Here is a 12,513-nt window from a genome sequence, read left to right as displayed (position 1 = left end):
CGATATATAACATTGTCTTCTTTTTTTCTGCGATATCTGCAAAATCATTGTGCTATCTACGGTTGGTCAGGAAATATACCACTGCTAGATAGTGTATCTTTCCAACATGTCATAGGTCACTTTGCCGGCGATACGAAGTGTCGAGGAAGGCATTGTCAGCCCCTCCCGCCTCGTGGACTTGGGTTCTGCCACTGTTTCTCACAGTTTAAGAACAGTGCGAACGGTAACACCAAGTAGAAAAGAAAATGTTAGCTTTCTTTCAGGCGCTGAAGGACCCAAGTGTTGTGGCCAAGTTTCAAGAACTGTGCGGGATCGAATTCACCGATGAAGTCCAGGAAAACGGGGGCGCCTGTGGTGACAACTGTCACAAGTCTGACTCGGCGACAAACGGCATAAGGAAACGCTACACAGAAAAACCAAAGGCAGAAGTAAGTCAGGCTAACGGGTATGTTGATCTCAGCCACCCAAGGGACAAGGCAGAATGGGGCAACCACGTGTCGGAGGCAGGGCGGCCGTACAGGGTCAACAACAAGATCTGGTACTACCTGTTCTGTTTCGGCTCTTCGCTCGGAGGAGAACTCTTCTATATCACCTTCTTCCCCTTCTGGTTTTGGAATATTGACTACTTCGTCAGCCGCCGGGTCATTGTGGTCTGGGCCTTCACCATGTACCTGGGGCAGTCTGCTAAGGACATCATCCGCTGGCCCCGACCTCCCTCTCCGCCCGTCGCCAAAATCGAGCGCACATTTGACTCGGAGTATGGCTTCCCGTCCACCCATGCCATCGTTGCATTCTGCATTCCTTTCACGTTTGTCTTCTGGACAGTAGGCAGATACGAGGTAATTTGAATGTTTATTGTTTTCTAACAGAGGGTTTGACAGTCTACAATTATAAGTGCTTGGTGGAGTTTTGGGCATATTTCTAAGTCACCAAACCTAAAATAACAGGTGGACAGTACACATGCAAATTATTTTGAACGTACCATTTCCGGGCCCCCGCCCAACCACATTGTCCCAGTTATATTGTCAAGGCAACGACTTTTATTTACTAAACATGATAATGTCTAAGTTTCATGATGTTTTAGATTCATTGGATTAAATTGATTACTTAGCCAAGTCTAGATACAGTATGCGATTAAATCTTTTATAACATTTCAATTGAAATATAAGAATTGATTTCATTGCAATAATGCTAGTATAACAATTGATGCTCTCTTGCTAAGCCTATCTCCATAATATCAATATTTCTGAATTAGATGTATGATCATTGAATGTGGCCAATATGAAACGGTTGCTTGAGCATGATGTAGAATCATAAATAATCGTGATCAGTAATAATTCTTTTGGATTACCAACAAGAGGAGAAGCTTCATTTAAATTACACTATATAGAAATCAGTTAAGATCTAAGATTTTTGAAATGAAAAGGAAGTATCATTTCCACTGACTCTCCTGTCGTCCAAACTTTTGTCAAATTTTGAAAACTTGACATGACCTCAAGTTACCTGCATAATAGTTATCTGTTATTCTGTAGTTCCACATCAGCTCTGTCTAAAGGTCTAAAGTGGTGTGATGTTAGACAATGGATGGGCCCATCTGTGTGACAGGTAACCGACCATGTGACAGACAAGTAAGATAGTGCCTCAGACTCAAGCATTGCATGTAAAAACTAGGCTAGGTTCCTTCACTAATTTGTCATGAAACAAATGTATCGGCATCAGCAATAAGTTCACAAGAAGTCTGTGCGGTGTGCACATGCCCATTTCAAACTTCAATCAAAGCCCAAAATTGTTGTTTGAACCTTTGTTTATTCACGAGAAGTGTGTAATCGGCCTGCAGGCCGCTTTTATTGAGGTTATTAGGGAAGAGGTAAGGGTCAAACAAACATAACAACGATGCAGATTACGTGATTGGCCCGACTAAAGGTGAACCCACGTTCTTTCTTACAGTTCACAACCCTCAAGCATCCTCTGATTAGCGATTTTCATATCATTAGAGAGTCAGACATGTCCACTACTAAATTGTATCATTTCATATTCTCAAATTTCAGTAAAGTTTCAGTGACATTGTTATACAAATATTTATGATCACTGTTGCTAGTACTTAGTTATACCATTGACAACCAAAGCTTTCCTAATGCGGCATGTCATTAAAATTTCCACCTGTTCCACCTGTGAACCACCCTTATTATATACCATGACTAGTATAACCCTGAACTTGTAGCTGTGGCTTCCCTGGGCCCTTCCTTTCACTTTTTTTTAAGAAATCACAAAGCAAGTTCAGTGTTGACAACTTTTTATCATTGAAGTACAAAAGATTTGTGGTCAACTGTTGACAAATGACAAGTAGTACTGTTTATCATTGAACAACAAAAGTCTTGTGGACCACTGTCGACAACCGTATATCATTGAACTACAATTTAGTACAAAAGACTGGTCGTCAACTGTTGACAACAACTGTTTGTCATGGAACTACAAATGACCTGTTATGGTTCACTGTTCGCAACTGTTTACCATTGAACTACAAAAGACTTGTCAACAACTGTTGACAACTGTTTATTGTTGAACTACAAAAGACTTGTCAACAACTATTGACAACTGTTTATTGTTGAACTACAAAAGACTTGTCAACAACTGTTGACCAATGAACTACAAAAGACTCATTGACAACTGTTTACAAAAGAACTGTTAACGACTGACCTATGTAAGACCAGTGAGTGGTCAACTGTTGACAACTGTAACTGTTAACCATTGAAGCACATAAGACTTTTGTAAGTTGCCTGATGATGATGATAGTGATGATGATGATATTTCATTCCATGCCTCTTTATGTTTCAGTATTGGTACCCCGCTGGTTACATGATCGGTGCAGCCTGGTGTCTCCTGGTCTGTGTCAGTCGGCTGTACGTAGGCATGCACAACATCCTGGTAAGATGGCTGTCATGAGTCTACCATTTTTCACCTACTTGTTCCTGGATAATTGATAATTAATGGTTATCTTGGAATACTGGTACACTGAAGTCATGATCTATAACCCCAGAATTAGTTCTGGTACTATCTGTATAATATTATGTGTGTACTATTTATTCAAACTTTAATGTTATCTTTCCTTAATTGTTTATCTATTTGTTTATCTAATTGTTACCTGCAGCTTTTCATAGGTGACTCACATACTAGTAATATTGTAACCCATATACTGGTAGCAATGATATTTTGTAGTTAGAATTGTAGGATAGATTAGCCTTGTAGTATTGTACCATGTACCATTGTTGAGAAATAAAGTTCATTCATTCATTCATAATAGGAGATGTTTCCTCCTAATGAATGAAGCTTGCGTGTTAGCACGATTCTAAACTACAAAGCATGAATGAATTATTGACGCCAGCCTTCTTTTAATCGGTGCATTTGTAAAAATGGTGAACAATTGGCTTTTGACATACAATTAACTACGGTAAGTATAGCAATCAATTGTTTTAGTCATGTGCTTTTCACAAAAGCTGAAAGCAGATATTTTTAAAACCTTTATTTTGGTATGACAAATCTGTATATTAGGTTGTACAGAGCTTGCATTTAAATGATTTGAATATTTTAGAGAAAACAAATAATACATTTAGCAAAATCAACCCATTACTGTTAGAAATATGATACAGTACATGTACTACCCTTGTAGTATTGTATAAACAAGTGAATGTTTTAGTAACACCTTTATCACTGCATTCGCTGGGCATGTACAGGAACATTTCACAAGAAGATTTCAAGAAACTGCAGGTTGCTTCTCTTTAAAATTCAATTCCTGTAATGCAGCTAATGTATCATTGCAATCAACATAACAGGTCAATTCAAATAAAACTCTTACTGATCTCATTACAAATTTTCTTTTCTATTGCCCCAGAGATATCTTATTAGATGACATATCTGCTGGCAGTACAGCTTCAGATCAATTATGGTTAACTTGCTTAGCAGAATTTGCATAAAGTGGATGGCTTATGGTAAGAAGGATTTATGAATGGGACATTCCACTTAGTGATTTTCCCCTATACTCAAGTGTAAGCCGACACAAAAGAGCACCACTTTCAATGAAAGCCTATAACAATGCCTCTGAAATTATACTAGTACTTTGATGCTACTGATAAAGAAGTGCACATTATCCCATTATATATGACCTTGTGATCTTGGAAGTCAAGTTGATCCAGTTATCATGAAAATGAAGTGTTTTTTTAAGGTAAACTCTTAAACTTGAATGGGTTCATTTAAGGACATTGTTTTGCCCAAGGTCCTGTAAACCTAGATCTGAGGACAGTCAATAACAAAGTTTACTTGTACCATTTGCAGAAAAGAATCGCAGATGTCAGGTGAAAAGGCAATTTTGTAGGCTAAAAAAATGCAATTTTGTAGGATAAAAAAAGGCAATTTTGTAGGCTAAAAAATTTCATACTGCAGGTTGTTAGGTCAACATTGTCAAGTCTGATTTTATTTGTTTGTATGTTATATTAAGATCTCCATTAGCGTTCAATTCTAACAAATTTCACACTGTTCTTCTTGGAGTCCGCTTAGGCGCTTACACATTTAATGTATGAAATACAATGAAATTAAATGTAGAGATCTGAAAAAAATATATTGGTTGACTGAAAAAGTAGCATGCCAATAAACTGTAACCATTGTGTATGAGTCATACTCATACCTCTAGTCCTCATCAAATATTTTCAGATACCACCATATTCCTTAAGATCTTACAAAGAAAATTGATCAGCTTTGTAATGTGATATATGAAGGAAGCATTTCCGAAACATTTTGAAAGTGACTGTACAAAGATCTCTTTATTAAGAATAATTTTCAAACATCTTTGTCATTGTAATTCTACACTGCAGATTCTTACAATCAACTGTTATTTGTTAATAATGGTCTTAGGTAGAGAACCAATGAGAAGCCATTTCTTTATCGCTTACAATCTTGTTTATAGTCGTCTCCTTGGGAACAGTAGCATGACGTTTTTTGAACAAAGGACATGTTGGGTGTGCCCGTTCAACCATTATCCATTGTATACATATATTGAATTACATGTGTTTTAGTAACCCCCATAGCCGAAGCGGTAGGGCTGATATCAATTGGGATTTTACCATGGTCAATATTTACTGAAGGAGGCACATATACTGTAATTCACTTTATCTTCACGGCAGCAAAATATCAAGGTGTAAGGAAAATTGACATTTTCACTGAACTTTAACTTCACGGTGGCGCCGAGTGATTTACAGAACTGATGTGTGAAGGAATCATTAATAGTAACAACAGTTTTTTTCACGGTGATGATAAGTTCATGGTACAGAGGTGACCGTGAAAACAGTGAACATAAAGTTACAGTGAAAGAAACAAGAATTACAGTACCTCTACTGTCTTCTGAACTACAATGCTGAAATGCTCAATACATCTGAAATATTGAAATAAGTAGACAGAAAACAGCTAAAGGCCCTATACATACTGTATATAGCATTCCAGCTCTGCTCTCTTTCTCTTCTGCATTTGAAGCTCATAACAGTTAAAAACAGTCAAACCTGCCCAAAAAGACCACTCGGGGGATTGAGAAAGTCTGTTCCACGTCGACAGGTGGTTACTACGGTATAGACAAGATTCTTAATGATTGTGTCAACAAGAAAAATTGTCTAGTAAAGGACCATCAAAACTAAAGGTGTTGACATTGCCTTGTGGTCCTTTTATAGAGGTGGCCTTTTGTATTATTTGTGTCAACACCAAACAAAAGGTTATATCTATTTTATGTTAGATAGATCTACTGATTCTGTTCAGTCATTTGAATTTTAAATTATATTGGTGAAGAGACCATTCAATATAACAAATACCATTTTAATCACGTTGATTAACATTTGTCTTATGTGTCCGTTTAGGATGTCCTTGCTGGTCTGACCTTGAGTGTCCTCCTGACATGTTTCATCACGCCCTGGCTGGACATCATCGACCACTTCAACCTCCACCACCCCTACTCCCCCTTGTTGGTCGGCACCTCCTACTTCCTGCTGTGCCTGTTCTACCCCAGCAGGGGGCAGTGGAACACAGCCAGGGGAGACACGGCCATGATTGTTGGTACTTGTGCAGGTGAGATTGAATAAATCATTCGTTTATTTGTTCTGCATAACCACTAAACTGCCACCAGTTTTGCACAGTCGGTACAAGCTAATCTCCAAGCAGATCTATCGGTGGCAAGACAGTATCAAAAGGGCCAACCAGAACCCAGGGCTGTCTCTAAGACCCGTCCTTCCGTCCCAGGACGGAAATTTGCTTGTTGGAAAAAAATTCAACCCTGTCCGTCCAAAAAATATCATTTTCATGACCTAAAGCTACAGAAAATGTATTTTTGTAAGCTTAGAATGACAGATTCAACATTGAAAATCAAAAACATGGGCTCCCATTAACAATGAGTGGGACGGAAATAAATTTAAAGCTGGAGACAGCCTTGCAAGGCAAAAGGGCCAACCAGTACCAATAGCTTTTGGTAATGGTTTGCCCTTTTGATACTGCCTTGCCACCGATAGATTTACTTGGAGACTAGGTACAAGCTGTATAAGACCGGGCCGTAAGGTTTGATCCACTCACACCGGAAAGGACCCCTTCCTTTTTCAATATGTATGGTGGGGTTTTAACGTGCAAGAGGTTTGGCTCTCCTCAAACACAGGGTCTACAGCTTTACGTCCCATACAAGAGGACGTCTCTAACTGAAGCTAGGTACTCATTTTCCCCTGTGCCATATGAGGAAATAGGTGTAAGGTGCCTTTCCTAAGGGCACAACTTTGGGGACTGCTAGGGATTCAAAACCCAGAATCTTCAGATTTTAAGTCAACAACCCTAACCAGAAGACAAGAGATACTGACAATTGTTCATTAGAAATGGGAATCAAACTGTCAGCAAAGTTTTATTCTGTGTTCATATTTTAACAGTCTACCATATTGTCTTTGCAGGTGTTATATATGGGGCTTGGATCAACACACAGTACAACCTACTGCTAGACCCATCCATCCCCCCACCATACAAAGTCATCTGGCCAAGCATCCAACAACTCGGCCTCTTTGCCGTCCGCTTCGTCCTGGGAGGTGTCATCGCGGGTATTTCACGTTTGGTGATCAAGTCTTTCACCCTCAACACGGTTTGCAGGCTGTTCGGAGAGTCGACAGAGGACCCGAAAGCAAGGCTGAGGGCGGTCATCGAAGTACCATACAAATTTTTCACGTATGGTTTACTTGGCATAATGGTGGTCTGCGTGATTCCCATGGTGTTCCGCATGTTGGGCATCGCATCGCTTTACGAGTTTGGTTACGAACAAGCCCACCCAGGTCTGTGACGAGTGCACCAGCGCTTGCTTGTGAAAGCCATAGATAACTCTACAGTTTGATTGTTGGCGAAAATTACCGTTACACGGCCGATGAATCTGCAAATAAAGTTTGAGATTTCTTGTTGGATATTTGAGTGTAAACTGTAGGGATCCACCTGTTTGCAGTACACACTTTTACAATCCCTAAAAGATAGCTTTTCCATGAATTGTAGCCAGTGTTATGATTTTTGATGAAATTGATAAGATTTATTTAGTCCTGCACAACTGTTCATCAGCCATGTGCAGAAGTACCATGGAGCATTTCAACTTTGTTTCCAAAATATCTTGGTGTAAACCAAGTTTACCAATGCTTATGTAGCAAATTATTGCACCAAAGGTTAAGGTTCAATGAAATGGTGGAAGTTACAGAATCTTTGTTTAAAGGTGTACTCAAAGGCCTTTAATCTGGTGTTAGGTTTAGAAAAGAGTATTACAAGAACCTCTGTTACATAGTTTTAACATTTGTTTTTGTTTAGGGACCAACCTAGATCCTTTATGTCCTTTGTAGGTGAAATAAGATGGGCTTGGTCAAAGGCTATCGCTGCAAGGGTTTTCAGTTGCCTTAAGCCCCCCTCTCACTGGACACGCTGGCGGCGTTGCGGCGTCCTTTACTGGATTTGTGTTACCCTTGACTTTATAATGAGAATATTATTCAAAACGTACAAGACAACAAAACACACAAAGCTTAAAAAGATTCATTTTTTTGTTGATGAAATTTGTTTAGTGCATTGTCATTTTGTAACAGTGGGGATCAACCTCCACTAACTGACCAGTCTAACTGGTCCAGACCTTTTAGCCTAGTGGTTAGCGCGTTGAATTCCCAAGCCGTGCGGATCGGGATTGGCGCGGGTTCTAATCCCGGGAGCGGGTTCTAATGCCGAGATTCTAATCCTTTTGGTTTTTACAATTTCAATCGACCGCAGCGACGACGCCAGCGTGCAGCGGGTCCAGTGAGAGGGGGGCTTTAGTCTATCTCTACTGTTTGTCACTTCGAATACTACACATAGCATCTTTAGATGGTTAACCACAACCAAGTCATGTAGCAAGCATACCAGTTTGGTACTAGTACACAGAAGCAACTGTAGACTGGTCAAAGACAAAGTTACCAAAAACCAGGCTGTAGTACTTTGCTATAGTATCACTTCACTTGATTATTTACTGTGACATTGTGTATAACTTTTATCACCAGTGTTGGGAATCTGGCTTTTCTTCATACTTTGCCAGAAAGATGGTAGTTAGACAAGAAAAATATTTATTTTGAGATTTGATGTTATGCATGGTGTATCAATGGTGAATCTGTTGTTTTGGAAAGCTTTTTTGAATTAGCAAATATTTCATGATTATGTTATACATATATGGTACAACAGTGTTATGAAATCGTGTAAATCACTAAATGTATCAGTTTGCACTGAGCAGTGTACAAGCAAAAAATATGGCATTAGGTTGAGTCTGCACTGCTCAGTAGCATTAGTTTTACTTTTGTAAGTTGTATAGATCTTTGAAGTATTTGAAATTGATATGGTAGTGAAACGGTGGAGCAACAAATCCACTTGTACAATCAGTATTATATCTTCTCATCAAATCACTGTTCTCTGGAGTTATGTCAATTCTCCTCTGGACTAATCTTGATGAAATGCAGTACATATATATACATGTATATTGTATTGTTTGGTTGTAGTGCCATACCAAGTCTAGTACCTCAATAATCTATACACTCAGGCAGTAGCACCAAAATAACCATAAAAATTAAGTTGGTTTCAAAGAGGTTGTTATTTTTAGACCACAGTTAGCAAGAAATTTTTTTTGAGCCAGCAGTCACAACAGAGGCTGGTACTCAGGCTAGTTATTTTTAGCCTGAATACCAGCCTCCGTAGTGACCGCTGGCTCAAAAAAAAAAATTGAGCCAGCTGTCACTACGGAGGCTGGTACTCAGGCTATGTTATTATAAAATCTGGTTGAGTTTTTTTTTTTGTAGAAGACAAAAAACATATTGTTGGTACTTTTGAAAAGATGATAATAACATGCTTTGTTGTTGTTGTTCTTATTCACACTGTAGTAGAATATTCTAAGCATTCTTGGCAGATATTGTTAACTTTCTTCCTGCTGCTTAACCTTGTAGCCAAGACACACTTGATGCTAAAATGCTACCTCAGCAGGGAGATGGTTAATATGTCCAGTTCAAGCCCTGTCATGTTTGGACTGGGAAACATTAGCCTGGAATCCATCCTATTTAGCTTCTGTCCGCTACCCAAACTCCGCTACCCAAGCTCCACTGCCGGCAGCGGAGCTAGGGTAGGGGCCGGAAGCTAAATAGGATGGATTCCAGGCTAGGGAAACATAGAAGTTACTCAAAATAATCCACTTTGTTTTGTTCTGCCTGTACACTGGGAGTGCCAAAATCATATGAATTTTACAGAAGTTATGCAAGTTTTAGGAATACATAGAAATCTTACAGAACTCATACAATCCACTACTGAGAAACATACAAATTTCACAGAAGTCATACCAGTTTTACTAATAGGCTTGTATGTATTCCATAAAACTTGTATGAATGAATAAATAAATAAATTCCATAAAATTTGTATGTTTTTTGTTAGTACATGTGTATTGGGTTGTATGAATTCCATAAGATTTGTATGTATTCCGTAAAACTTGTATGACTTCCGTAAATTTTGTATGAATACTTTAGGCACCCCTGTACATCAGCACTACAAGTGTACTGTATCATTTTGTACCAATACTGTAACAGCAAATGAGGCACCGCAGGGACAGCACTGTACTGCTAATATGACTGTAACTGTACGTTGTGGTCAGTGTGTGATGCATGTTTGTGTGTGTGTGTGTGTGTGTGTAAGACGTGCATTAATACATTCCTAGATATGTATGTATATCAACACATATATACATATCTAATGTTGAATACATGGTTATGTAGATTGTTGTGTTGGCTGTATAATTCCACAGGTTGCTATTCCAGATGTAGATATGACAATTAGTCATTTGTAATTGCTTGGATCCATACAAAATGTATCTTGTACCCACAGTATAAAGCTATGATGAAAACTGACCCAGGTTTGTGATATATGCTGGTTGTACGTACATTAAAAAGATATATTGTATCAACATTTATTCGGTATATCTTATTCTTGAAGGTTGATGCTGGTCAATGCCATCTTTTACAAGACCTAATGTTTTTTCTTATCAATAAGAAATTGAGCAACATTGCAAGCACCAATTTATTATTAAGAAACTGTAGATGTCAAAGGGCTATTTTTGCAAAGGTGACTCTTGTCATTATGTGCCCTGTATTAAACTTTATTCCCCTACATTGCAATATCTGACATTTTCCCATCTTCATTTTCCTTAATTCCCTAGCACAGGCAGAGGCCGTAGTAAGTCACAAAGTTTGAGATCTTTGATATACACTTCTAAGATGGTGGGACTGAATCAGCAAAATTGCAATTTGTCCAAACATTTTTTTTTCATTGAATGATTAACATGCGATAAGAGTCTGCTCCAAGAAAAGAGAGGAATAGACTCTAGTTCTTGAAGATGGAGAGTATTATGTACATAAAATATTGCATACCATCCACCAACTCCTGAACAAAGCTATTGCAGACATGATCAATTGCACTGGGACATTGTGATGAGATAATTTGCTTATACATGTATTATTTTATAAGTTATAGCTTGTAAGCAGGATAGAAATGCTTATGTATTTTCGCGCTATTTATACTTTTTTTAGGGATTGGTGTAACTTGCTGGTGTTCAGAAATAAAACCAAAAACTAGAGAAAAAATATATCATTAGTAACATCCGAGCTGTAACGTTTAACAAATGTAAATATCGCTGGTACTTGAATGTGTGAATTGAAGGATACAGAAGACTCATGGAATGGCCAATGCTGATGTTATCAATTTTGATTGTGAACTTGATACTTATGATAGGTAACAGATGATTGTTTTCGAACTTAGCAGCCTTATATGGTTTAAATTGTGTTTAATTAGTAGGAACAAATAGGTTATTACTTGATGGTTGATTTTGATTATTATTGAGGTGGAGTAATAAAAGGAATGTTATGTAAATAGTTTGGTTCTTCTGAATGTCATGGTTGATTATGATCCAAGTCTGCTCTGTTTAAAATATTATACTGTACTTATCTGCTGGTGAGCATCTGGAGGGGGTCCCGGCAACGCTTCACGCTGAATTCAGAAGAACGCCCTATGTATTACGCTAAAATCAAAGAAGTCAATAAATCATGTAAAATTTGGTCGCCTCACTACAAATTAATTGAACATGACGGCCTTTCTTTCGAAAGAATGGAAATCAAAATAGGCTGCCTACGCCTTGTGGGAAAGACAGGCTTGTTTATAAGTCACAGACATCAAGTGGAATTTGACATTGTGGTGGTTCATGAGAAATGTGAATCCGATTTAAAGCTGATCTAAACAATCAGAGTAGCTGGAGTGCTGACAGCAATCATTGATCTTCTATCAGGCACCATAAAGATTACTTAATTATCTAGTTTCTCCGTAATGTGTATCACTAATTCTTTGGTATGCTATGGCCATCTATAATACCTGAGGACAAAAACTTAACATCACATTCATAGATGATGATGATGAATAAGAAATTTCAGAAGAAAAAAGGAGGATGGCAGGATGCACACTTTGCCCTGTTCATGCAATTATTTCACAACAATTGCTAAAGATTCATAAGCACATTTAATCAACAAAACTGTAACCCATCCATTAATATTAGGCCACACTGGCATGTCATATGATGCCATCAAGACCCCACACACATATCAAGACAATCCATCTAGGCTTTCGTGAGTTATTGTGTTGACAGGCACACGCACACACACGAATGCTCTCGAAAACAATGTTGGAAAAGGTATTAAGTCAAGAATTTATTGCTTGGTATGCCATACTCTGTATGCTTCTCATTTGTTCAACCTTCCTAACCACATAACTACATCTCATAATGAAGGCAACCTTTCTTTTTTTTGCCCATTTTCGCCTACGCTCGCATCAGTTTTGGGGGTGTCCAGATGATGTTATCCATATAATAAAATCATTGATTTACATGAACCGCCAGAGGGCGCCTTTCGGTATTGAATTACCTAATCTCGCGTAGTC

The 12,513-nt window shown here is 38.3% G+C and overlaps 1 protein-coding gene across 1 annotated transcript; it reads left to right on the top strand.

Moving 5' to 3' along the window:
• The first annotated feature begins 100 nt into the window (after positions 1–100).
• On the top strand, positions 101–11,457 carry LOC136432471 (sphingosine-1-phosphate phosphatase 2-like). Its single transcript, XM_066423783.1, has 4 exons — positions 101–839; positions 2,836–2,925; positions 5,895–6,102; positions 6,963–11,457. The coding sequence occupies exons 1-4, from the start codon at positions 246–248 to the stop codon at positions 7,340–7,342; spliced, it is 1,272 nt and encodes a 423-aa protein (XP_066279880.1). The 5' UTR covers positions 101–245; the 3' UTR covers positions 7,343–11,457.
• Positions 11,458–12,513: the final 1,056 nt, after the last annotated feature.

Source organism: Branchiostoma lanceolatum, chromosome 4, assembly GCF_035083965.1.
Source record: "Branchiostoma lanceolatum isolate klBraLanc5 chromosome 4, klBraLanc5.hap2, whole genome shotgun sequence".
Lineage (NCBI taxonomy): Eukaryota > Metazoa > Chordata > Leptocardii > Amphioxiformes > Branchiostomatidae > Branchiostoma > Branchiostoma lanceolatum.
Note: the sequence above shows the minus strand (reverse complement) of the source record. Positions and strands in the feature narration are given on the sequence as shown.

What these genes read in the sequence shown, in the direction of transcription:
- LOC136432471 (XM_066423783.1), top strand. Translation starts at nt 246, where the DNA reads ATGTTAGCTTTCTTTCAGGCGCTGAAGGACCCAAGTGTTGTGGCCAAG. An exon ending in GGACAGTAGGCAGATACGAG is followed by an intron (nt 840 to 2,835) that starts GTAATTTGAATG and finishes TTTATGTTTCAG; the next exon opens with TATTGGTACCCCGCTGGTTA. An exon ending in TAGGCATGCACAACATCCTG is followed by an intron (nt 2,926 to 5,894) that starts GTAAGATGGCTG and finishes GTGTCCGTTTAG; the next exon opens with GATGTCCTTGCTGGTCTGAC.